The 27,101-nt window shown below is 44.1% G+C and overlaps 1 protein-coding gene and 1 long non-coding RNA gene across 10 annotated transcripts in view; one reads left to right on the plus strand and one right to left on the minus strand.

Annotated features, from left to right (window-relative positions):
- The window catches only part of COL26A1 (collagen type XXVI alpha 1 chain), a 176,625-nt gene that overhangs the window by 29,839 nt on the left and 119,685 nt on the right, over window positions 1–27,101 (plus strand). For 5 of the 6 annotated variants that reach the window (XM_048068115.2, XM_048068117.2, XM_048068118.2 and 2 more), the window contains exon 3: window positions 3,670–3,773. In XM_048068115.2, coding sequence (XP_047924072.2) covers window positions 3,670–3,773 — 104 coding nt within the window. The remainder of the gene's footprint in view (window positions 1–3,669; window positions 3,774–27,101) is intronic. The other variant, XM_048068116.2, reaches the window with a different exon arrangement.
- LOC106041451 (uncharacterized) lies at window positions 16,000–23,585 on the minus strand. Of its 4 annotated transcripts, none has more exons than XR_010825666.1 (3): window positions 23,445–23,585; window positions 17,004–17,171; window positions 16,000–16,257 (listed from the first exon to the last, which is right to left on the minus strand). It is a non-coding gene; the product is annotated as an uncharacterized lncRNA (long non-coding RNA). The 4 variants fall into 4 exon arrangements; XR_007164893.2 differs by lacking the exon at window positions 16,000–16,257 and adding an exon at window positions 16,494–16,613; XR_007164892.2 differs by lacking the exon at window positions 16,000–16,257 and adding an exon at window positions 16,763–16,925.

Genomic DNA, 27,101 nt, shown 5'->3' on the forward strand with positions numbered 1-27,101 from the left:
AAATCAGAGGATAGTAGTCTCTGCCATGCTTGTAAGCACCAACATGACGATAAAGGCACTCCCTGCCCCTGTGTCTGCTGTGGCTCTGGTTTGGGGTGAAGGTATCCTGTCGGTAATCCATAGAGAAGCTACCTGGTGTAATCAGTGTGTGGTAGGCTTTAGGGGATAGTTACTTTAGGGGATAGTTATGATGGTCTGCCTGGAGTGGGGATGGTGTTGGGATTCGGATGTGTTCTTATTAGCTTCTTGAGGAAATGGTTTTCTTGGATGTGTTTCTGGGATATACCCACAGGATACTCTTTTCTATGTCAACACTTGCCCAACCCTTTCCAACCTCCCATCTCTCCAGGGTAGCCAAGCATTTCAAGATATGAACGTGCAACCTGACAAACTGGAAGTGTTACTTCAGAACATGCTGATTTTCCACAAGGCATTTTAGGTTTTTTGGCATGTCTGTAAATCAGGCCATGTGCCCCAAATATTAGGAGAACTACCAAAAGTTTTTTGTTCTGATCTTTTAATGTAGAGTTAGCACTTGTTTTTTAACTCAGAAGGATTTTTCATGCTCAAAAGATGATAGCTATATAACCACGGAGAGGGTTGGATCTACTGGGTTGATACCTCATTACCATGGGAATAGTTGCAGGGGAGGGTGGACGCTTGGATTCCTGGCTTTCCTGATCCTTTCTGATCTAGTAACAGTGGTGGCTGCTGGCTGAGATTTCTGGGTTCCTCTTCCCATGCTGCCCTGGTCCCTGGGATTTGGCTGTGAGCCTCAGTAAGAGTGCTGGTAAGTGATGTGTTTCTTGCAGTGGAGCTGCAGGTCTTGGTAGCTCGCTTCTCTGTGCTTAGAGGTCTTCTGCTGAACAGGACTGCACGTGCTGAGTATGCCCTTCAGCTCCCTGGGAACAAAAGAAGTGCAGGTCGTAGCTCGTCCTAATCTCCTCTCTTACCTGGTTTTGCAGTATTTCTATGCCAGTGTTTGTGGCCTAGGTGGAATCCAAGGGAAAGGCTTTCCTCTTCCCCTACCAGCTCCTTTTCATATCCATTATGTTTTCCACACATTTTCGTTCTGAGGCTTATCTTTCACAGGTATCTTCTTTTCTTTTTGCATGGCTTTTCCTCTCCTTTGAGTGCAAGAGCAATATGAATGTGACAGGAATACTTTGGTTATCAGAAGCACTGGTTGTGCTTTGTTAGAGGAGTTTTCTTTACTCCCCTCCTAAAACAGCAGCCAGAAATATGCATGGTGTGATGCGGTGAGATTATGTCATAGCAGACCTTGGTGCCATGTCACAAAACAATGCTCTGAAGAAGAGGGCAACTTCAAAGCAAATTGGAGGTAGCAAGCTGGGACTCCTTCACGTGCCTGACTTGCACAACGCTGAACAGAGCTGCAAACGGCAGGACTCTTCCAGGAAATTCAGGGTGGGTGGTAGGCCGTGATGGTTGAGCTCTAAGTTTGTCGTGCCCTGAGAAGTCCTCTCTCGTTTGAGGATTAAAACTACAGCTACTTCCCCATCACAGAACTGCTGCCAAGATTCCAGTCTGGCTCAAGCTACTCTCCACACTTCATAATGAAGTTTGAGAGAGCTTTAACATCTTGGTGTTGGCAGAAACATGGTTTTAAAATCACGGTGTGGTTGGAGACTGGCTGGCTCCAGACACTGGTAACAGGGCTGGAGACTTTCATCTCAAGGTCAAATCCAACTGTGGTGTTAGTGACAAAGTCATGAACTTCTGACTGATGGTTCGGGGCTTAAGTGTGGAAAGATGTCTCAAGTCCAACTCCAAGACTGGGAGTTGGGAGTCTTGGGTTCAGTTTCTAAAGTTTGCCAGAGCTATTCTGAGAGATGCTTAGAAAGAGATTTCAAGCCTCTGTGACTTAGGTCCTTCTGTTTTAAAAGCAAAACCCAAACAAAAGCAAAACACACCACCTACACCAACACGGTGCCAAGTCCTCAGGGTTGCTTGTGGTTGCAGACTCCTGAATGCCATTGAATGCGGAGATTGAGAAGTGCTAGGTGGAATGAGCTGGCTCTGTCCAGCCCTTATTAGACAAGTGCCTGGATCACAGTTGCTGGAATTAGCAGTAACTGGTGTGCTTTTTGGCAACTCGGAGGGTGAAGACATAACGTTGAGCATTGCTCTCCCATCCCTGGGCAATGCTGTTCCAAGCGCAGGCAGCTGCGTGCTCAGGAAGAAGCTCGTGCAGATCCTCTTACCCAGTGGCTATGGGAGAAGTTGGTTTCTGTGTTTGGCAGCTGGCATAAATAATCAGCCACAGCTTCCTGAGAAATAAGTTCCCCAAATCCTGTTACCCACGGGTGAGATGCTGCCTGTTTTCCAAGCCGTACATGGGCAGCCTCTCCTGGTAAGTGCATGTTACTGCTCTTCAGATTAACAGCACTACTGTCACTGCTGTGCTGTCCCGGATGTACACGTGCCTGCTGTGCTTCACAGAGGGGTTTCGATTAGGTTCATGAGACATCTAGCCCTGTCTTGGCCTTTTGCACGGCTGGGCTGGGGCAGAGCTCTAGGCAGGGCAGGCTGTGACTGTGCTCTGTCTCCTGGAGGCTCTCGGTGCTGCTTGAGGATGCTCTTCCCTGTGGATACCTGGAGGCTGTGGGCTTGCATCTGCCCAGTCTTGAGAGAGAAGCAGAAAGCTGCAGTCTGCAGCACTGTAATCCCAGTGCTTCAGCCTCTCCCTGTGCCTGCCAAATTCCTTTGGCTGTTAAGTACGAGTAGGAATTTTGAGGGGAACTTGTAGAGTACAACTTCTGTGCTTTCTTTCAACTGCATGAATAGCAGCAGTGACTTGTCTGGCAGTATGCGGGAAAAACTCCGATTTGTCAGCTTTGAAGGGCCAGTGTTTTAAAACAAAAGCTGGATCTTATGCAACTGTCAGTCTTGCACGGATTTCAGAAGGCAAGGCTGGTGCCTTGCAGAGATCTGCTTGTGTCTGCAGACAGCCTTCTGGTTTCCAGTGGGGCATGGCGGTTCTTGTGCTGTAAATGGAACCCTGAGGGTGCTGTGTGATGTCCACAGAGCAGAAGGTGTCCTGCACAACCTCGGCTGTGCTGAGGAAGAGTGTGACCCTACTTCAGATAAGGAAAACAGGCATGGGTTAGCTAACTGGGAAAAGGCTGCATGCAGATCGCTGGTGTAGTGTTGTGGCATGATGTGGCATGCAGGTGTGTTAGCAGGCCCCAGCTCTAAGTGGCAAGGGTGGGAAAAAGGAAGACATTTGACAGAGATTTATGCAATTTTTGTGGAAATAATGTCTTGGAAACTCTGAGTACTTACCAAAGAAAGGCTAAACATCAGAAAATCCACGTGGAGGTGGAGCAAGGGAAACGAGTCATATCTCTGCTACTTGAAGCAACTTGTTAGCGATGAGAGCACCTTAAAGCATACTGGTGCTACTTAGAGGAGAGGTGTGGGGAAGAGCCAAGAGTATGAGGGCTTAAGGAGAAAAATAAAGGTTGGAGAATCAGATCCACGCTGTGATAAACACTTTTTCTGTTATTTTGTTATTTTGTATATTCTGTTATTTTTTTTCTTCCCTGCAGCTGGGGTTGACTGGGTGCTCTGAGGATGTTTCTAGGAAGGAAGATGTGCTGTGACTTGGTAGAAAGGTGCATCCTACTGACTGCTTGTTTGTGTTAGTTACAGGACTCTTATCAGGCCCACGTACAAAATGTCCTACCGAACTGTGACCACGCTGGAGTGGAGGTGCTGTCCTGGCTTCACGGGGAGCAACTGTGAAGAGGGTAAGTCATCCAGCAGTGCGTCTGCTCTTACAGAGCCCAAAGGGGCACGTGTGAATGGACGATCTGGGTTGAGATGGGTTTATTCATTTGCTTCATGCCTCTCAAACACAGGAGCAAATTGCCTATTCTCTTCACTCCTCATCATATCTGAGAGCTTGCATACAAGGTCCAAAGGGTGATCTTGGAAAAGAGTCCACGCTAAAAGTTTGCAAAAAATCCTGAACAGGAGGAAGAGCAATAAAGAAATGGATACTCAGGGGTGCCCTCTTTATAGATGTGTTCGTATTTGGTGTCCCCATTGTATGGTCCTTCAGGAAATGTGCCTTCACCGTGTCAGCGTTGTATATTTTCCACATCTAACTGTCATCACCATCAGTTGCTGTAGTTGATGAAAGCTGGTCCTTGAATGGCTGCCTTGTAAGATTTATGCTCGTAAGGTCCAGACACAATATGTGTTTCCAGAGGATTGAATTAAATGAGGCACCTCCTTCTTCTCACCCTCCCCCTGTTTTACTGATGCAACATTCAGGTTGCACAGTGCATATAAAATAAAACACAGTTTTGAGTTTGGTGCCCATTCCTTCACATAGAAGAAAACACAGGGCTCTTTCTAGAGCTAGAAGGGAAAATCTTTTCCCTCTTTCATCATGATGCATAAGAAGAGCATGATTTTGTGTTTTCCTTCCTGGTGTTCTCTGCTTTAACTGTTGCTTCTGGGGCTTAGAAACAAGGTCTGCTTCTCCACCAAAATTCATTTGTAGGCACAAAGCATCAGCTGAATCTCTGCTCATGGTTTATGGATGGGAGAGAAATAAGCTTGAGGTTTTCTGCTCGTTTGCATCAGGTCCATGCAGCCAGCCTCTGCTGGCTGGCGAGGGGTCACTGGGAGCTCTGAACATCTCTAAGACTGCAGTTTGTAGCTACAGCTTATTTTCATTGTGCTCATCACACAATTCAGGCAAATCTCCAAGTAGGAAGTTGTCTTGTTACAGTCGCAATGATGGTTACAGACAGCAGCTCCCTTCAGGCTGTTGAGGAAACAATAGCTTTCCAGCTCAAGAGAAGTTGAAGGTGTGGCAGAGCTGCCCTAAATTGAAGTGTGCAGGAGAGAGCTTTGCGTTTTAGCTGAAATTCAGCATTTCACAGTGCTGAAACAAGTGAGCTTGGGAAAGAAGTGCCTGCATTCAGCTTGGCTTTTTACCTGTCATGGCAGGGGAGAGGGATGCTAAGGATGGGGGCAGAACTGTTATTTCCCAGGTAGCCGGAGCTCAGCCTGCCTGAGGACCTGACAGGGCACCTGAGAAGCCCGTGTGTGCAGCCCAGTCCTGCCTGTGGGTTTGGACAGGTGTGAGCGATTACAGCGCAGTGGTGCTGCCGGTGTAAAGGAGAGAATCCAGCTCCCTCCCGCTGTGCCAGATCTGTCTCAGCAGAGTTCAGTGGAAATAAAAAGCCAACATAAGCTTGTTTGAGAAAGTCAGCAGTGATCTTGCAGGAGCAGGTCTGTGGAACGAGGTGACAATTTTACACAGCCGCCTTTCAAGGTGGAACTGTGTGTTTGGGCTTGGATATGGGCTGCGGAGTGTGAGCAGAAAGCCAGTAGCAAGCTCGCACTTTCATGTAGGAGCTCTTTTTTAGTTTTTATTTTTTTACCTTTTTTCCTCCGTAAAACATCTGGAGCTACTGACAGTCCCGTATTCTTGAAAGAAAGAAAAAAGAGCCCTTTCTAGTAGAACAGAGTTGTGCCACTTTACTTTCTAGCAGCAGTATTGATTCTAGCGGTGTGCACGGGACCTCAAGATGTCCAGAGGCAGCAGTTTTAAAACCAAAGTACTTACTTGATTCTTATATAAGTCCTTAATGGTAGTGTCACCTGGAACTGTAAGTAGAAGATCAAGAAAAGACTTCAGTTCCAGTTGGTACATTTGGCAACCTGTTGCAAAGTGTTTTGTACTCACTCCTTTCCGCGCTCTCTCCTACTGTGGATGGTGAGAGGGTAGGGTGCTTACACTGTGTGGGTCTTACTGCAAACAGCAGACAAAAGCCAGAGCTGGACAAACAATACAAGAACAGTGCAATTGTGAAGCTGCAGCAAATTATCAGGGTAAAGTCTCAAAATATTGCCGCTTTTTTGGTATCAATTAGATTTCATCTCTATATTTCATTTGTGCAGCTGGAGCTTTTGAAGTTGTTGTAAGGTAGATACGATTAAAGGCAGATTGGGCCTTCATTATTTTGGTCTTGTTTTCTTGCTGCATAGCAAATGCTCTGATTTTCTGGCAGTCGTTGGTGTTCTCCACTGTCAAGAGAATGGCAACTTCAATGGCTTTGCACTTCTGCTTCAAGATGCCTGCTGTTTCCAGAGACAGAAGGAAGATGTTTGCTTTTCCAATGCTCTCTGGAACAGAAAGGTTGCATCTTCGTGAACAGGGCAGCTTAAGCCAGGAGATAATGGACTGATCAAGCACAGAGTAGTTTGGGGAGTTGTATGTGTGTGGTCACAGCAATGGGGACCCTTCTTTAGGCTGATGGTGCCTTTTGCAGCTTGAGGCATCCTAGCCATTGGCTGCTGCTTTAATCCCCAGAGAGTGGGGCTGATGCTTCATCCTTTTTTGTCCTGTTCTGTAACAGTGTCTTTGGGGGACCCACTATAGCCTATCTGGAAGATGGATTATTTTTACTAGCTGTCTTTTTAGGAGGCCTTCATTGCTCTTTTTCTTTGTTTTATTTCATTTAGCGTTTTATGGGGGAAGATAAGGTGGTGGGAGGACAAAGCAAGGAAACGGTCGAAGAACTTGCAAGCATTCAAACGCTGTAGTGCAGGTATTTCCAAACGTGACAGTACAGTGTGGATGGCCAGCCCCAAGTGATGGCAGACTCCTGATGTGACTGGTTTGCTGTAACACACCCGCAATAAGAAATCTCTCCTTCCCTGGTAACAGACTGCACACCAATCCAGCAAGCTGTTAAATGCAATTCGAGTACTACAAAATGTCCTGACCCTTAGCTAATAAGTTTAGCTTGAGAAAGTAACCACTTAACTGTCACCAGCTGGCAGGCACCTATGTTAATGCTGAAGGTTGCACGTTGTTTAGATTTACATTATCTTGGGAATTTAACTCTTGCATTGTAGCTGAAGAAGAGCATCATCTGGAGGAAGCCCAGCCCTGAGTGTGGGTGGAGATTTTGCTACTCAGTGGGCTATTAATTTAGAAGCAGCCGTCCTCACCTTGGTAATCTGCTTTCTTTTTAAAGTCAACATTGTTCAGGGCTCTCCCCCTGTCCCTTTGCTGCCGCCTTCTCACCCAGGGGTATGTCAACATCTGAAAGGTTTCTGGTTCTTTTGCTGTTTTTGTAGAGCTGTGACCAGCTAGTTGAATAGGTTTTTGACTAACTCACCAGTTGTACCAGGACTTACTGAAGGTTTTTTTTCAACTTTCTTGGACAGAGAAAGATTTGATGCAAACAAGTCTGGTGAATTTAACTGTCAGTAGATGCTAATTTTTATTTTTCAGTTTTCTTTTTTTTTTTTTTTTTTGTTTTGTTTAAACTGGAGCCCAAGCCTAGGACAGGAAATGAATCCACTGAGCCACCCAGTCTGCTGACTGCTGATATAAAGAACATATGGACAAGGGCAGTGCAGAGGTGAAGTGGTTTAGCTATTGCAATCATGCATCAAGCTGATTGATTTGAATCCAAGATGATGCTGACATTTCAACTCAGCCTTTTTTCTATATGGCTGAAAGTTCAAAGGCAAGTGTAATCTCTTGGGAGAGGAAAAGTGTCCCTAGGAAGTACAGGGGCTCAGCAAAGCCTTAGAGCTCTCCAGCTAGGCAATATCTTATTTTACTTTATGAATATCACATAGATTTCTTTCTTGTTTGTTTGCATTGCTTGAGTTTGGGATAGTAGCCAGTATCCTATTTACCCCAGAAGTAGATTGATGGGAGACAGCTTTGCTATTTGGGCAAGAAGCAGCTCCAGAGTAACCTTGGCACCTCTAAAGTGATTCCATTAGGACTCCAAGCTTTTGTTTTGATGTTTCTTTTTGTTTGTGGGTTTAGTATGTGTTTTTTTTTTCTTTCTTTCTTTTTGGTAAAACACCATAGGAATACAAGGAGGATAGGAAATTTGAGTGGTCTTGTTCAAGTAATGTCTTAACTTGAGAATTTACTCCCTCCCACACCCCTTCCAGTTCTTGGATTTCTTAATATACTTTTTAATTAAAACTGTTGTTTGTATCTTATCCTGATACTTTTCAAACCTGTTAAATTTCCCATGGGCATACAGTTTTCAAAGCAGCATAAGAAAATAGAACCTTTCTTCTTGGTATGAGAGAGCATAAAAGCCTTCTGCTGCCTGTCCAGAAAGTTTTTTTGGTTTCAGGAGGAGAAATGGGGAACAACACTGCTGGGAAAATCTTAGGCTAGCAAATGCAGTTATAACAAAATTTGATGAGGCCGTGAGACTTTATGTTTTTAGAGCACTTTCATGGGCCTTCAAACTTTCAGGTCTTTAATTTTAATGTTGAGTGTGGTGTTGGTGGGATCTCGTTACTCAGGTCTTGGTTTGCTCCCTGTGGACTGTTAAACACAGAACTGTCAGTCTGTGAAAGCACAACATGGTGATTGTGGAGTAACGCTGACCATCACAGTAGTTCTCTTCAGGAGCTGAGCTTGTGAGTTTTCTTTGTTCCAGTACATCAGTTCCTTCCTGTTTCTCCCCCTTGGTTGTAGCCACCACCATTTGGAAGTGATCGAGTAAAGTCTGTCTATTGCTGCCATAAAGCAAAAACTTTATTTGAATGGTGAAATCCTCCCAGAGGTTATTAGTGTAGTGCTGTCTGGCTAGCAGGGCAGTTAATGCTGCAAATATGTTGCAAACTGAGGCTCCTTCCTTTCAAGTTTGGATCTAGCACATATCCTTGCATGTGTGTAGTTCTCTGATAGAGAATGGCTCTAATTCCTTTTGTGAAATGGGACTGAAAAAAAGGTCTCAATATGAGAGCAAAATGTGTTTCCACATAGCAAACCTACTTCTGAAAATACCTTTTCATTTGTGCCAGTTCATGTTTGTTAGATATGTTTGCTGTGTGAATGTTCTGACTATGTGCAACCTGAGCTTCCTAATAATCATCTAATTAATAAAGCGGTAAGTAGGTAGTAAAATGTGGTAACTAACTCTGTAGACCTGTCTTCAAAGATTTCTTCATGAAAAAAACATCAAAACACATTGATCATCCTTGATGGAATTGCTGATGCATCAATGTGGCTTTCTGAGGAATGGTATTTGCGTACCTGCAGTACACTGGGGCTGGATAATATCTACTAATATTTGCCTCAACAGCACATGTTTCCTACTCCTCCATATGATATACCTCCAATTGCTTGTGTTTCTGGTTTCCTCTTCAATGTAATGCAGAAGGGCCACCAGAAGTCTCCCGACTGTACAGTGTGTCACCCGATTCTTATCCACTCCCATGCCTGCTGACCATGCAGCAACCTCTGGCTGCAGGCAGAACATGTGTCACCCTTGATCAAGTTTTCTGAGGAGTTCCTGGAGTGTGTGGTCACAGTTGGAAGAATATGCAGCCTGCTGAGAGAGCTTTCTGGCATCAGTGCTGTGTGACTACTTAAACAATTTCTAAATGTTCATCTTCTCTTTCGATACACAGTCAAAAAAAAAAATCCCTGACAGATTTCCAAAGACATTGACACTGCATTCCAGCATCTGAGTCGTTTAATTTTTTTCGACATTTTTAATCTGAACAGGGAGAATTTTATTCAGCACCTAATGTCAAAATATTTGGAGTGTTAAATATCTACAGATGTATTTTAACATAATTAGAAGAGCTCTATGCCATACTGTTGCGTTGTCCCATTTTTTAGCTCCCATCAAATTACTGTAGTGCGGAAAGAATAATTTTTTTTTAGTTTGATAAGTTATTTGCTTGCTTTCTCAAACATAATGGATGTTTTCTGTTCCTCTTAGTACTATGTATTTCTTAACTCACAAATGACAGACACACCTATTTATAACTAATGGTTTCCTATTCATTTCTTCCATTTCTAATCAGGAGTGAACGTAACCGTACCATGGATAGGGCTAATATGGGACCAGGCTGCGAGGCTCTGTCTTCTCTGCCTGGATCCTTTCTCACTGTGCTGGCAGGTTTCTGCTAATTCTTGTCTAGAAAGAGACAAGCAAGTGGGAGAAAGTTTAGGATGTCCTCACTGGAGCAATTTGAACAGCCAGCAGAGCAGAAGCACGGAGACCTTGGGTACTGTATGTTTGTTTGTTTGTTTTTTTGTGATCAAAGATTCAGTGATAGTGGGCTTAAGATCCTTTAAGAAATATTTTCTGTTAGATTTGTATAAACAATCATAAATACATTTCTAGTTCATCAGTTAGCTATTGTAACTTGTATACCTAGGTAGTCTTTGAATTCCTTGAGAATAAAACTTCAGGCCTGGGTTCTGAAGAGTCCATGCAAGGTCTTGTTAGTGTTGTCTTTGTTGTAATTTCCTTCTTCAGTCCTATGTGTTTTAGGATACAGTACTTTCTCCAGTAGATGCACTTTTTTTATTTTTTTCATTTTCTTTTTAAATATTTCATTTTGGTAAGTCACAGATTTCAGGATGATCTGCCTTGGAAACCTGTCCATAGAGGTTATCTGTTGTGCAAAATGTACTCCTGCTCTTTTGGAGAAGTTTGAGGTTTAAAATGTATGAGCCCACTAACGACGGCATTCAGAGCTTGGGGAGATGTCCCACATGGCATATTTGCCACTTCTGCAGGCAGTGGGCTCTGTGTAAGGGCTGGGTCCTTTGACTTCAAGGATCCAAATCTGGAGACATCTTCTGATGGCTGCTCCTTCTTGCAAGCTGCCTTCTTCCCTATCCCACTCCAGCGGGGTAAGTTGATGCCATTGGCTCGTTAATAGAGGAAGGATGAGCCTGAGGAAGCATTTTTGTGTAAACAGAGCAGGTTGTTGCTATTGTTAAGAGCCAGGTGAAAAAAGCCAGAAGGCCGTGGGACTTAGCTAAGCCATCGCTTCTGTCCAGGACAAGGAGACTTTGGATTAATGCAGAGCGTGCTGGGAAGTTCACGATGTTGCTGCCAGTGTTGTCCTCCTTTTGGAAAAGAGGAGGATGTGACATGGAATGCTGTCAGTCCTGTGAATGTGGTGAGCACAAAAATCATAAAAACATTATCCCCCAAAATCTCCACCCTGTTTCTCTCGGTTACAGAAATTCCTGTCCGAGGTGGTGGAGGAAGGGTGGGGTGTGTTTACAGCAGCGGTTTTTGAAGCGCACACCACGCTACCCATCGCATATGGAAGTGCTAAAAGAGAGGAATAGTTCGTAATTGGTGTCCACTGTTTTGATGCCTTTCAAGTGAAAAGTAGATAACAATGAAGGAGAATTAAAACCACCCACTGAAGCAGTATCTGAGCTTCTTTGCTGCTGCAATAACTTGTTTGTTTTTATCAGGAATAGGAAATGAGGCTTAGGCCTTCAGTATGAAGTGCCTACAGTTGGAAGGGGTGGCAACAAAGAACAGTATCTTCTTTCAGTGACTTTCCACAACTATTGCCCGTTTAACCAGCTGGTTTGTGTTGTGCTCAAAAATTAAACACTTAAGAAATTACAGCTCCCTCCCCGCTGCTTTTCAAGAGAATAGTTATGAAATGTGTGGACTTAACGTTGCTGTCAGAGTGTTGAATGGGATGGCTCGTTGAGGAAGGACTTGTTGGATTTCTTCCAGGAGAGTACTTGAGGGGCCAAGTAACGCCTGACATGCAGACTGCCATCTCTTTTCTTACAAGACCAGTGACTAACTTACCTCTCGTTCTCCTACATAAGAGAATAAGGGGGAGATGAGGGGAATGTTCCTGGTTTTTATCCCTGTATGTAAGCTTCACCTCTACGTGTGACTGTGTTCAGAGTCGTGCTGCCATCTCTTACTTCTGTCTTGTCAAATACTGGAGGAGAAATGAGAACATGCTTTGCACCAGAGTTTTTGGATTCCTGTGCAGAGCTGTTCCAATATTGAGCTGTCACTTTGTGTGAGTGATGGAGGAGTATCTTGTGCTGCTGAGGTTAAAGACATGAGAGTAAAGGAAATTCCTCGAGACAAGAGGAGGCTTCATTGCCAGGATTCCACAGACGGCAGATGGACGGGACATATTAGATCATCCACTCTGTCCTCTCAAGGCCAGTGTACTCTTTTCATGTTTTCTAGTAACTTTAAACAAAGTTGTTGGCAGTGCGAGCTCTTCTCATGTGTAAGTGGTCAGAAGGGTACAGGTGTTGCACAATAAAGCAGAAAGCCTTAAGAAGGCCTTAGTGTAGAGGGAGTGGTGCGGTTGGTAGCAAGCTGAACTGGCGCTGGTCTTTGGGGTGAGGCAGATGGGGATCTTGCTGTTTCTACCTTAGGGATTCTTTTTGTTTTTAACATTGGTTTTTCACTAAATGTGTTAATGCAATCGGTACGATAGTGTTTGTGTCTTTTCTGTGATAACTAATTTCAGTTGTCAGCTGCTCGAAAACATCAAGATACTGGAGAGTGCGTGCAAGCGTGGCACCTGAGCAGGTTTAGCCTCATCCACACAAACCTTCAGGCGGAAGAGATTTAAAGAGGACCTGAATTGTTGCAGCTATTCTGGGATGCTTTGCTATGCAAGCAACACCATGTTTTTGTAATGCAAGTTAAATATTTGAAACTAGTTTTTAAAGAAATTTTTTTTTGCACTGTTTCATGCCTCTGACTGTTTAACTCTTTGAACCAGATGGTACAGTGAAGTTTCTGGTTTAGAACGTGTTTTACGTTGGTGGGACATCTGTATTGTAGTCCCTTCAGAAGCTGACACTTCTGCTCTTCCGGTTTAAATTGAGCCAGTTGTTTCATGACAGATATAAATAAAATATATATTTTTTTCTGGGGGTAGCTCTGGGGGAGCTCCTGAACTGAATTTGGCCGTCTACCAGATTCACTCTTTCTCAAAGGGAACCATGCTGAAACTTATTTTCTTCTGAGAGTCCTCAGAAGATGAAAGGTATTACTTTCTGTCCCATCCTCAATGCTGTACTATCTGCATCTTGAGAGAAAGGGATATATTGTGTGTACGCCTTAGAAACCTAATCCAAAAGGTTGCTGACTGCATCAGGCCGGGTACAGGAGACTTGTGAGTGTGCTGTGGTAATTGGGAAGGAATCGCCTTCTGAAAGGGGTGTATGTAGGGGCTAAGTGCTGTGTTTCTGCAGTAGAGCTTACAGTTTTAAAAGAGCTCTTCTAAACAGGGACGTTGCAGCAAGTTTTCTGTGACGGCACACATCAGATCTGGTGCTCTCTCTGTGAGGTTGAACTCCGTGGACCTGCCAAGCATTTCTGCCTTCTTGCTGTTGTTCTAGGTGTATGTTAAGCTGGTGTTCTGCACTACCGAGGTGTAAGACCTGACAGTGAGAGAAGCATTTTGACCTAGTGGTTTGCTTGGAGTTTTAGGTATCACCTAGCAGTGATGCTTAAAAGCTACAACGTATAGGTGTCTGGTGCCTCGAAATACGTTTTTACAAATACATCTCTACATGTTGCCAGAGAGAGGATATACTGCTGTCATTTAGTGGGGATTCAGGAAAAAAAATCAAGATTCTGTTCTGCCAGTCCCACAAGCTAAAACTGTAATATGTCAGCCACACGAGATTTTGTATTTGGCTCCTCCAGTCGCAAAAGTCATAATGAAAGACGGCCTTTTGTTGAAAAAGTTAATGAACTGGGGGTCTGGCTGAACAAGGAGGCAGGCAGACCCATTCAGAAGCCAGGATCCTCTGCCTGCAGCTCCTTCCAGCAGCCTGGAGCATCTTGTTTTATCTGCAGTGGTATGTGTGATGAGTGAGAAGTTTCCCCAGGTGTCACCTCACATAAAGGCTGCACTTCACTCCCTGACATGTAGCACCTTATGACAAAGTTCATAAACAGTGGAAATTCACTTGCAGAAGTGGGACTTGCAGCTGGAAATGGGATTGCAAGCCCAGGAATAGAAACAGAGATGAATTTGCCAGAAAAGTTTGGGGTTGCATGATTTCATCTTTTCTGTAAGACTTTGAAGTGAAAGCAAGAGGTAGGCATCACATTCCCATGTTGCTGAATCCCAGACTGTACTCTTTCCTCAAGACCTTGTTAATGAAAGGGGAACCAAAGATGTCCATCTGAAGAATAATTTCTAGTAGACTTGAATTTCAGTTTACTACTGAAAAGTGTGAGACAAAAGCTTGCTCGGTGCATGTCATTCCAAGGTAATGTCTTCTCTTTGTGAGCTAGTTAGCAGCATAAAAGTAGGAAAGCTAGTACAGCTCCATCTGGGAAGCTACGGGAATGTGTGTTGGATGGAGCAACTTCATAATACACAGCTCTCTCAGAAGAAACTTTGCACTGTAATTGGTAACAGTTCAGACTGTGTCAGTTTGGGTGGAGGTGTCAAATGGGACTGTTCTCAGTCCAGTGTGGTTTGATATTTCATTTAAAAGTTGGTGTGAGGAATGGAGAGAACCCTCTAATCAGTTCTCTGTGTTTCAGGCTGAGCAGTACAGGAGTAGGGGGAATATGCAGTAGACTAGGATTAAAATGTGCAGTCAAATCTTGATTATAAACTATAAAAGGGAGTTGAGCAAAAATCCATAAAGTGAGATTCAGTCAAGGACAGTCACAAAGGCAGGAATAATCAAGTTCACAAATTCTGAATGGATGGAGACTCAGAAGACAGCAGGATCCCAGATGTAGAAGAAGGTGAAATAAAGCTCTGCTGTAAACTTGAGAGAAGAAATGCCATGCTGGAGCCTGGTGCTACAAATACTCTGACTACATATAATGCTTACAACTAAGGCATCCATGAGACCTCCTGACACAGCATTTAAAATGTTAGCTATGTTATGGACAGGGGTATCTGCACGTGTCAGTGTTCCTCAGGGGGGTCAGGTTTCAGCGCTTACAATAACTTCAGCCTTGTGAACACTCAATTAGTTACAAAGTTGGTCCTAATTGGTGTCACACTATGAATACTGCAAGAGGCCTGTTGCATCTGTAAAGTAAAGTATTTGGTTAGGAAAGGAGTATGCCCTTCCTGGTTAATGTTTGAAGATGCCATACTGTTAAATAACTAGGTAGCTTTAATTACTAGCTAGAGTTGTTGGTAGGTGCATGTCACACATGCAACTAAAAACAGCATCAGAACAAATGAGCTTACTTAGAAGTAGCCCTTCCTGGCTACCAATTATGTTAAGTTTTGTTGTGTTTTTCTTTTCCCCAAAAAAGTGGACAAGAAGTAGGCATATACTTGTTCTAATGACTACGTGCACATGATTACGAATATTAGGAAACATTTAATCGGTTCCTAAACAAGCGTAGCGTTGCAGGACATCCTGGTCCTCACTGCAGCACGAAGAGCACTTGTATGTGTTTGCAGAAACTTTGCAGTTCTTAAATAAATGAAAGCTCCAAAGTAAGTGAAGGCTGGGAAGAGCTTGCTGATGAACTTTTTGAAGACATCAGCTCTGCTTCTACATACCCCAAAACTAGTTTTCAAACAACATTTAAAGGACTTCATCAGAATGCTTGAACGTGTAAAACCCCCATTTAGAAAGGTCATACTTGGTTCCTCAACACCAGAGCAGGAAAGACATTAAGGAATGGCATTGCAAAAATCCCATATGATAAAGTTCATTAAAGACTGTGGTAATTTCTTTTTTTTTTCTGGACTCTTAATAATATGCTTCTTGCCCGGCCTCCTGATTTGTCTCTTTGGATAATGCATCCAAATCCACAAGTAACATGCAAGTTTGCATTTCATTTTGAGCCCAGCAGGCATACGGCAATGAGGTTACAAGACCTTTCCAAGTGAGCCTGGAGGGACTTGTTGGCTACAGTTTGGATTTTTGGCAAGCAGCTTACTCCAGCTCTTTTCTGTAATAAAGTCAGGGTTCAGTCCCCGGCCTCTTACAGATACCGAGCACTGTTGCGTGTCTCTGGATAATCAGTCACTGGAAAGGCACAGATGTTTCAAGATGCGTAGCAATGGGTGCAGCCTATAAGAAAGGCAACATCAGGGTCATACTACAGATGCAACCACATCTTACATGTGTTCCTTCTTGACAGGAAAAATTCTTACAACACTCGCGGTTTTCTCATTGCTAGTACCATCAAATGAATAATGCAAAAATTAATTATGCTTGTGACTTGTTGTTCATTAAGCCTTCCGATGCCACAGGTGGCTGCTGCCTCTACCGAAGGCAGATCCAACAGAAGAGCATATAATGGTAACGAGCAGGGTGCGGGATTGCCCAAGGCACTGACTGGCATCCATTCGGAGAGCGATTCTGAGAAACTCAGCAGGATTAGAAGAAATATGGGGCTCGAGGAGGTCCTAGTCTTTACCTGGCTGTGGAGATACCAAGAGATGGTTGAAGAAATTCCTGTATTTTTTTTTCTTTTCCTGTAAATGTAATGAGGAATGTATTCATATAGACACAAGCATAAAAGAAGAATACAGGCACAGTAACTGAGGATTTAAAATTCAGTGGCTTTTTGTTTGTAAATTGAAACTTTTGTGGCAGTAATGCCCAAGCTGTCCTTCATGGGTATCCTCTACAGAAAGTGCAGGGGCCTTTGTTGATTACTGGGTAGTCCAGTCCTTCATTTTACGAACCTTGGGGAATGCTGATCCAGGCCAGCCTGCTCATGGCAGTGGGATCTTAACTGGCCTGTTTCCTGCTGCCAGTGACGGTGCCAAATCTGGCTTCCTAGGTCAAGTGCCAGAGGCTTCTGTCAGACATGTCGGGCCTTGTTCTCCTGCAAAAGAAGTGTGTCTACAGCCCAAGCTGTAGAAACTGCTGTGGTACCAGTAAGATGCTGGTGGAAATTGGGAAGTATCTTGATTAATTAGTTCTTTTCCAGTGGCCAGTCTGGGTGACAGATACAAAGCTGTTGCTGTTGTCAGCCAGTGTTGTTTTGTAACTTAAATAGTAGAGGCCTGTGTTTAAACAACCAAGGTTCTGGTTTTCTCTTTACTGGTGGTGAGTCGTTAAATCCATATGGCTCCTACCGCTTGTGTAGCGATGGCTCCGAACGCTGCAGCTAGTTGTATTGCTGCAGGGCTTTGCACTGTAAAACATTACAGCCCATTATATAGGGGGAACAAACTAGTCCTAAACTTGGCTTATTTGTTCTTTTCAAACTTACCCTCAAGTGATTAAGCAAACAGTGGCTTTTCCAGCAATCTCCAGTTCTGTTATCTGCTAAATGCATCTCCCACTGTGGTTTGACAGAGATGCCTTGAACGTGGTCCTTTCACTGTGTGCTGGGCAGTCCTCGTGGAAACATAAATAAGTTCTGTCTACTGCATCTAGACTGGGTGAGATGGAGAGCATGGGTATTGGTTTGCCTAACATAAGCATCAAGATTCTTGTTTTTTTTTTTTTTCTTAATAGCACCCATACAGCAAGACAGCAGCTTTCTATTAGCTACACAGGAAAATAAACCATTCTTCTTACCATGTGAGTAGTTCATATATAGTGGATGCCTACTAGCAGTAGTAATTAGAATGACAACCATAAGTGTCTATGCTCTTTACAGAACTGTGTAAGTAACAAGACCACATATGCACATAAATTTATATTTATATATTTTTTATTTTTTATTTTTTATTTATTTTATTATTTTTATTTATTATTATTATATTTATTATATATTTATATAAAAATAAATTTATGCACATAAAGGGTAATCTGAATGAAGATTTAGATGTCTCTATTAATGTGTAGTGGCAGATTTTTTTTCTAAAACGAGTGCCCCTTGACACTCAGTACTGGTCTCACAGACCTGGACAAATGTGAATAGTGTCAACTCTGCAATATAAACCTTGGCTGTGGAATATGATTTTTGCTAGAAGTTCAGCTGTAAGCTTTGATCTTTGTTGACTGAAGCATGAGAGAAAGAGTTAAAGTAAGTTTCACTCTTCTAACTCATTAAAAGCTGGAAGGAGAAAGAAGACCACTCTCCTGAAGTATATCAAAAGTAGATGATCAAGCCTTCGTTCTTGGAGTTGTGATGATCCTGGAGTATCTCTTTTTCGATCCATGTGGTTTTTGTACCTTGCTTATTCCTTAAATTTCAAATCGTCAGAAACTCAGATCTTTACCTGGCTTTTTATGGCAGCTTGTGGAACTGTCAACGTGAATACGCTCTGCTAAAGCTATGTCAGCCTTTGGTCAGCGCAAGCTGAAACGATTTGAAAACCTGTGTAACCTATTGACCAAACCTGGGCTGATGTTCAACATCTTTAACAAAAACTGAAGCCAAAACAGCCCTGCTGACTTCAGATTTTCATTATAAGCCACCTGTATACCCTAATGTACACTCAGGTTGGGACAAGAAGGATTTAGTGGGTCAGCTGCACCATTTGGGCGGGGATGTGCCTGCTCCCTTGGAATCCTGTGAGCAATGGTGTTCTCACCGCTGTTCTCTACTTATCTGGCTCTGAAAAGCCGCGGCTGCTTTCTCCTTTTCAGCGCTGCTCGTGAGCATCAGGTATCTCAGGGCAGCCATTACCAATGCCTGTCAATATTTTCCTTTGCTCTCCAGCTCTTGCCATGGCCCTAAGCAGTGTGGCACGGTGTGGGCTGCTCCTTGTGAACCATCAGTGTAGCTCTGCACGCGCCCCACATTGCAATGGTGTATGGGGTTTGTAGGTCCAGGCATGAGTCCACGCTGTACAGGTGACTTAAAAAGGAGCCTGGATGACTGGGAGCCATACCTTAAATGCCTTGCTCTGGCACAGATTCTTGTGTGACCTGGCATCAAATCCACGTAGATTGGTCCAGGCAGGGATGTGATAGCTCTGCATTTGCATGAACTAGCTGAATAGAAACTAGCTTCAGTCTGGGTACCATAATCAGCCTCTTATTTAGTCCTATTAGTGCAGTACCATAAGCTCTCTTGTGTTTGCTGTTAGCTGAAGCATTTCCCTGTTCCTGAGTGGGTCTTAGAAGAGCTGAGAAATAATCATCTTTTTTTTTTTTTTTTGTTTTTTATTAATAGAGGAGAGATGGACACTTTATGTTTAAATATATATAGGAAAAATACTATAAAAAAACCTCTGTGGGACCTGTGTGGAAGGGAGGGATGACTTTATTTTAAAACACCTGAATACCTTGATTTTACCCACTCACGTTCTTGTAACTGTAAGCACTTGTGTGAACTAGAATGGATTGATTATGTGACATGGAGAAAAAGGGACAGTGGCTGTCAAGTCCTTTGTCTTTTGGGTCTTTCCAGACTGGTGTTGACTGCTGGATTTTGAGCAGGTCTCTGTTTTTTTGATGTCAACAATTGTTATCTATCCTTTTGTCTTAAACAAATAAAAAAAACTTGCTTGCTTCGTCCTCCATAATTCCTAACCAGAGCTGCTGCCCGTTGTCTTTGACCTTACTTTGATACCTCCAGGGCTACAGTTTGTCTTATCACTGAGATAACAGGAAAAGAAATGATGTGTAGTAAACTTCATGCATCTTTCACTCTTACTGATGTTCATGGTTGTATTTTTAAAAAACGAACAAAAAAACTTGTGACACACTTATACATTTTGAGATGCATATTCTGGACTGAGTTACACTTACTGGACACACCGGATCTACAGGTGCATTATGCTTCACTTTTCTCTTCTCTTTAGGACCTTTGGGCTGCCTTGGATGTGACAGCATCCTGAGTGCTCTGATTCTAGCTCCTGCTCCTCCTTGGCAGTCTCTGACACCTAGTCTATCTGTGCTTACTATGACAGTTTAAAAAATAAATAAAACCAGAACCAAAATGACATTTAGCATTCAGGTTAGGCTGTTTTCCCTGCATTCTGCTGTTTAAATTCCACTTTACTGATGCAATATAGGATGCTTCAGGCCACTCTCTCCAGGGCAGTGATTGCAGCTCCTCATGTGACTCGAGTCCCTTGGCCAGCAGCCCTTATCGCTGCGGGGCTTGTTGCTGATACGTGTTAGCTGTGCTGTGGTTCCAGCTCTCGTAGCCTCAGGATTTGTGTCTCAGTAGTGAGAATGCGCTGGTATTTGTCGTTATCCCACCTGAGACCCCCCAGCTTATTTCACTGCGTTTAAATGACTGGTTTATCCTGTGGGCATACAGCAGGGTCTGGTGTGCCTGGAGCCATCCATCTCCCTAGGCAGGCAGTAGATGTTTATATTGCCCTTGCTTATCTGGCTGTCCTTCACTCTTTTAATATGAACCATACCAAATAAAGCTGCCTGAGAATTGAAGATTATCTATGGTATTCGTCACTTTTAGGAAGGGGAGTTGGTTTAACGTTGGCTTTTAGCATTTGATAGGCCTTGTCTTCTTGACAGAAAACAACAGACTAAAATGATTACCAGGAACAGCTGCTTAGAAGGGGCTTTGGATATTTTTTCCTCTTTTGCTGACCTGAACCACGGCAATTATAAGTTCTGGTTATTGTAAACTTACCACAGAACACAAGGCATACCTTAAAATGATGTCATGTCTAGACACACAATTCAGGTATAAATTATGGAGAGAAAGTAGCTTGTTCAGTGGTTAAACTGTAAAAATTTAACAAGATATTTCTGTGTCTCTAGCCTTCACTCTTGCATACGTATTTCTTTACCTCTTACCAGGAGAATTCTGTGACTGCCTCTTAATTTTTTTGTGTTGGGAGATGGAATTTCCTCCCTGTTCTCCATTTCATTTCCTATTTCTGCCTCTCCGGGTCTCGGGGGAAGCAGTGTAGCCATCTACCTAGAGCAGAGAACTAGAGAGGAAGACTCGTGGGTCCAGTCATGACTCAGCCAAGGTCACACAAGGGGTGATATATGGCAAGCTTTTCAAAATCAAGATCGCTATTTTGGATAGATTTGTTTTATGGGGTGATGGTAGAAAGAGAAGAACTCCACTGTGGTGCCCAGACAGCTGATTTTCAGAAATATTCACTGTTTATAGCCTCAGCAACCGGTGTCACTAGTGGCATTGCCTGGGCCTTGTATTTAAGGGTAAGTTGGGCTGTGTTTACAGCAGACCTGACTATTTGGTTATGCAAGTTGAACTTCTGTTTAGAGTATCTGTTGCTGCTCTGCATGTGAATTGTGGAGTGTAGATAAGATGTTCTGGGCAATCCTTAGCTGGGGACTAAGGCCTTGCAAGCCCAGGGGATGGCTCTTGCAGGTGTTGCACAGTAAAGCACGTGCAGAAGTCCCATGTCCCATCCACCATCAGTTATTTGGGCAGAATTCCACTGACTTCACGGGGAGTCTTCCCATGTTAAAAAGGGCTTAGCTAGTCTATTAGCTTAAATTTTAATATGTATTTCCCCACACTTGGCCTGGACTTAATTTCATGATGGGATCGGAATTGTTGGCTTACCACTTGGTGTAATCTATACCCTTTGGGCACCTGCTATGAAATGCAGACTTTAGAGATGGAAGAGGCCTGTTGGGTTAACCAGCCAGTACAGGACTATTCTCTATAGCATATTCTGTTGTGCTTTTCCTGGCCTAATTACACAGTCCTCAAGTGAAGGAATTTGGCAAGAATGTTCTTCTTTTTTAACTGGTCTTTGGGCTCAAGTTCTCTTGGTAAGCCTTGTCAGTCATCTCCATTATGGCATGCTGCTGTCTAGAGCTTCTTTTCTCTCTCCACGTAGATAGCTGTTGGGGATTTTGCTCACAGGTCCAAATCCGATGCCTGCTCTTGCTTGAAGCACACCTCGCTCTCCCCAGGGAGCTGCTCCACCATCTGCATGTCCCCCTGAGGGTAAGGCTTCCGCTTCAGGCCGGTAGCTGTGTCTGGATCTCTCTGTTATCGTACCTGGGCCTCTCATGATCTTTCTTCTCCCATAATCACATTAGTTCATTTCCTGGAAGCTGTCTACACTGCAGGTCTCCGGAGACGATTTCTAATGCTCGGTAAGCAGAGATGGCAGTTGGTGGTATAGAACTTGTTCTCTACCTGTTGCCATAGAGACAGGTTTTGATGTATATCGAAGAACAATTTCACCCTGTTTTCAGTGCACGCAGCAGCGCTCTGGTTTCCAAAGGGGCGTACATGTGTGCATCTCATTAACGTGATGTGTCCGTGTTTGCTGTAAAGGAGAGACTTCTTTGGTATCTACAAACTTAGGTGGACAAGCCATAAGCCTCAGGGCATTCCCACTTGCCTGTCTTTTGGATAGCACACACACACAGTGATCAAGTCAACTTCCCTGCATTCCACATAAATGTCAGATCTCTTCTGGAACTTTCCTGTCCTGGCCTGATGGTTGCGGTCAGAAAGTCCCAATTTGCCTGGGGCCTGTTTGCTTTTCTGCATCTCAGGATCACAGCAAGACTTGTTTTCATTTGGATGCATTTATATAAATTGTTTGTTTTCTGGCCTCTTTGCCTCTCCCAGAAGGGATTCGCCTTTTCACCGCATTAACTGCTTTTCTGCATTCGCACCCTGCTGTGTTGTTGTTTGCAAAGGTGAACGTAGCATGCAACTTGCAAGGCACCCGATGTCCTTAGTGGTTAATGCAGCGTGCAGTTAGGTGACGAGCCTTGTGGTACTTATGAATGAACTGCGCCACAGATGGTTATAACATCTTCAGAGATCAATAAACAAAATGATTGTGTGCAGCGAGGCCATGAAGTAGATGCTTCCACCAAAACACTTTGGTGTATTAAGAGTACTCAAGGAATTAAAACTTCCAGACTCTGCACCCTTCCAACAGATTACACAGGCTGAGGTGGCCTCAGGGCCCTCTTTCAGTTTTAATGGAGTGATTGTTTTTCTACATAGACTTTTTTCTTTTTATTTTTCCTTTTTCTTTTTTTTCTTTTTTTTTTTGTTATAGCTATTAAACTAGGAGGAGAGTGTTAATACAGCTCTAAATACTCTGTCAGCCAAAGTTTGTCCTCACTCACGCTTCTAGGCTATCCACTTGTTCTGTCCCAGTTTTCCCATGTTCGTGGCTTTTTGGAGGTGCTTCTTCCTTTGTGAGACTCTTGACCAGTTCAAGTGCAAGCAGATGGAAAGCAGCAGAGATCCAGCTCTATAGCAGCACCCTGGCCAGGGTCTTAATTCACATGAAGTAATTGGCGCTTAGGGACAGGGTTACAGCCAGAACTGTGTAGCTTGGGGCAGGATGCAATAGATTCCTCCATGTGTTGTCCCCCCCTGCTGTCCCTATGTCTTTTACTTTTTTTTTTTTTTTTCCCACCACACCTTCCCTTTCATTCAATCTTTCCAATCCTGCAGCCTGGTTTCATATTTTTGTTTGCCCAGGTGGAGTTTGCACCCTTTCCAGGAACGTAGGGATGTCCCTCTTGGGCAGGACAAGGGCAGAAAGCTGAGACTTCTCTGGCACTGGTCACCTCCCTAGGCTGATGGGGACAGGGAGCAGAGGCAGGCGTCGTACAGGAGCTGGAAGAGGTGTATGGAGAAAGGCTGCTTCAGGCAAGAGTCTCCTTGCCACGCTGTTCTGTTCTGTGGTTTTTAGGAAATATTCTGCAGTAGAGGAACATTTTCTTTGGATAAAGCATTCTGAACCTGCTGTAAAATCCATCCTCTCTTTCTGGTGTCTCCTTCAAATGCCTGCAAGACAGAAGTAAACCCTCTGAGCCTTACCTAGCATAGGATGTGGTAGTGCAGCCTTTAGGTTGCCTGTGCCATCAGTGAGAATCCTGACTAGTGGCCCCATTGTGAGCTCATGAGTCAACCATTGCCTCATGAGTAAGGCTGCCAGCAGAGACTTGTCCCCGTGCTGACCATGTGCCAACAAGGAGAGGTGTTTGGTGAGACCACCGCGTGTGCTTCTCACGTACTATTAGTGTCATGTACATTCTTCAGTGTCAGCGTGAGCCTCCTTCAAACAAGTTTCGTAATATGGAAGTTTGCAAACCCCGTTGCCCCAGGGAAAATTAACTCGCTCCAAAGCACTGCAAGTGCTTGTTTCCTGCAAGTGATGCAGGAAGCAAAATTTCAGATTGTTCTGGGATGTTGAGTTGTGTGGAAGCTGGAGAGCTTTCCTACTTCTGCTCCATGTGGAGTAACTTAGTTTTTGCAGCACCTTAAGGGCATTGACGTACATCCAGGGAAGGGAAAGTGGGAGAAATGCAAAAAATGAAAATGGGAACCAGAGCTACTTAGGCAGAGACCATGGCCTGGAATGAGATTCTCTTTGGACTCATTTTTTTCATAGGATTTTTATGGGAAAAGGAAGCAATATGATCTCTGGGGAGAACACACCTATTCTGCAACCTTCTATTCAGAGATGGCATTTAGTTGTGTGTGCACAGATAACCTCTTAAGGTAGGAAGTTCTGCTTCACATCAATAAGATCCTAACCTCATCTCTGGAAACATCTTCACTAGGAGTTCTGCATGGAGGGTTTTGTTTAATTTTAGTAGAAATAGTCTCTTTCAGGGGGAAAAAAGGAAGCTGTGGGGAAAAGTAAAGCTGTAAATAAAGCATAGCATAAAACCCATAGTGATGCTGACCTTAAGTAGATGGCTGGATTGATTGACACAGAATAGTGATTTCTGTTGGTATAAAATGGTAAATATATGTAGAAAAATGTATACGGATATGTGGATACACTTGTTTTTCTTGTGTTTTTGCTTGGAGATTTTCATGTTCTGTGTTTGTATGATAACTGACGACCCGTGTTGGCATTTTGAGTCATGTAACCATGTGGCTCTATAGGGCGGTCCTGTTGTTCTCCAAACAGTGCGTTTAGCCGTACCAGTAAGCCAGGCTATGAACGGTGGGAACAGAACCTATCACATTTTTTCATAATCTCCATCTGAGCTCTGAAGTGCAGCTTTGAGTGACTGGTGACAGATCAGCACTAAGGTTGGAAGCAAATGCAAATTATTTCAGAGAAAATCTTTTTTACAGAGCAAGCCTCTGCTGGCTGGGGAGGAAGGATCAGATATATTCACCTAGGTTTTCTCATCTAGCCAGCTTTGCATTCCTTTCTCTGCTTCACTTTTACGCTTCTGTTTCTTCTCTTTTCTCCCCCCCTCCCCCTGTCCCATTGTTCCTGTTCCCTTACATTGGTTAAGGCACAGCCTGGGTCAGGAACAGGCAAACCATGCAGTTTTGGGGTGGGGGTGCTGATGTGGGCTCCAGATTCTCAGCCTCAGCTGCTTTTCTATGCCCAGTCTTTGCTGGCTCTCAGCAGCTCCCACTGGCGCCGTCATTCCCAACTGCTTCTGGGTATCAGTAAGATGTCCCTGTCTGTAGGGTCAGGTATGCCAAGCTCCTCTGCTTGTACCCTACACCTGTTTGTTCCCTTCTTCTGGACTGTTAATAGGGAATGATCGCATCTATCAGGCTTCCCTAGGAATAGGGAGAAGGAACTGGAGGTGACTTTGTCCTCCTGGGGACACGACCTCTCAGAGCTCAGGTGCTGCGGGCCGGCTCGTGTCCTGCCATGCCGCAGGAGAGCAGCGGTGCCTGGAGAAGTCTCCTCTGCAGCTGGCACATAACAGAGCTTCACCAGCACTGCAAGGACGGCTGGCTAAGCATCACCTCCATCACTTTCAGCACCTCCCTGCAAGTTTCCAGAATTGCAGAGGCTGCTGTCCCGTGCTTCTGGACTCAGGCTGAAGGAAGGTGAGCAAGCAGTTGTAGCTATCACCGTGGTCTAACTCTTCTCCAGCTGCTCCTCGTGGAAGGGAACGAGAGGGCAAATGAGCAGTATCTGCCGTCCTATTTCTCAGCCACCTGAGGAAGGCATCTTCTGTGCATGCTTTCTGCAGCTGCCTTCCCTGGAGGGCTTTATGTAAATGCAGGAGGCCTGCTGGCTTGTGAGGGGGAAAGTGATACTTTGGAAGTTGTGAGGCTCTACGATTTAACCATTTAGCTTCCAGAGTTCGAAAGCAGACTCCCCTTCAGTGTGCCAAGTAGTCCTAACTTCCAAAGTATCCTGCAGCTGAGCTGCAAGGCAACCCCTTTCCTTCTCAGCATCCTTCAGATCCTGATGTGCAGGTGGGAGATCAGCAGGGACCAGCGCAGCAAGAGGAGGAGGTGAGAGCAAGGGCCCGAGCTCTGCAAAGGGAAGCTCTGGGAGGGGCTCGTTGCCCTCCCCACCTTTCCTAAAGCTCAGCGGCACTCATGGAGCTGGAATGGGGGCTGCATTTATCAAATTCCTGTCTGCAACAGCAATGCAGTTGTTTTAGATTAGTGTACAAATAGACATTAGTGTAATACATCTGTTGTTAATCCACATCTTGGTAGAAAAGAGATGCCAACACATCATTTATTAGCCACGTCGATCCTATAATGTCCTTTCTTTTGTCTTTTGAGTATGTAATAGGTTCCAGGATGTCTTTTATTTCATTGTATACCACATTTCCTCTTGTCTAACTTAGCAGGACATAATGCGTTCCAGGATGTAATTTATGCCATTTTGGAACTGGACACCACACAACGTATCCTGAACTTTTCTGAAAATGTTCTGTGCGCTGGTTGTCATGCTCTGCACACAGGTTAGTCTCTGCAGATTTGATGGGCAGAAAAAGCAAGAAAACTTATAGGAAGGAAAACAACTTATTTGTAGTCCAAGGTGAGCTACAGGATCATCAGGAGCTCTGGATGTTGGTACAGCAGGCTGAATCTCTTAGACCCTTCGTTTATTTAGGAAACCAGAGAGAAGTAGTGGCCCACCTTACGAGCCTATCCATGACTGCTTGTATAAGATGACACTCATAAGTCTCAGGGAAGACCACAGTGAAAAATGTTGGGGAGTAGCTGTCACTGATGTACCTCTCCTTTTCCATGGAAATAGAGGGCTGCTGCTGGAGCCTCTTTATCTGATTGTACCAAAACTCTGTGCCAGCCCTAAGTGGAAGAATGAAAACCCCTTAACTGGCTTTTTCCTGTTTGGTGATATTAATGGGTTTTGAGCAGCAGATGACATTCACAGGTGATGAGGGAAGCAGGGACACAAAGCTTGTTGAAAGCTGGGGAGGTTGGCGGTATTTTTTGATTGCGGTATGATTGTGTGGGGAGGAATTGTCAGTGGCTACTTGCCTGATAGCTTCAGCAGGAGTCTATTCCTTTTGCTTTTCTCTCAGCCATGTTTTTAAAATCCCACCCAGAATGATGGGAGCCCAGTCTTACATACCCTCAGCGCTGCGTTATCCAAATGGCAGCTTTGGCCTGTGCCAAGTGTGAACTGTGCCGTGAGGTAGGATGTTACAACCGTAGGCTGGCCCAGCTTCTGCAGGGAGCAAGGAACACCCTTCGAGTTTTAGGATAGACCAACTGTTGTGCTAA

The sequence above is a fragment of the Anser cygnoides genome, chromosome 18 (genome assembly GCF_040182565.1).
Source record: "Anser cygnoides isolate HZ-2024a breed goose chromosome 18, Taihu_goose_T2T_genome, whole genome shotgun sequence".
NCBI classification, from domain to species: domain Eukaryota; kingdom Metazoa; phylum Chordata; class Aves; order Anseriformes; family Anatidae; genus Anser; species Anser cygnoides.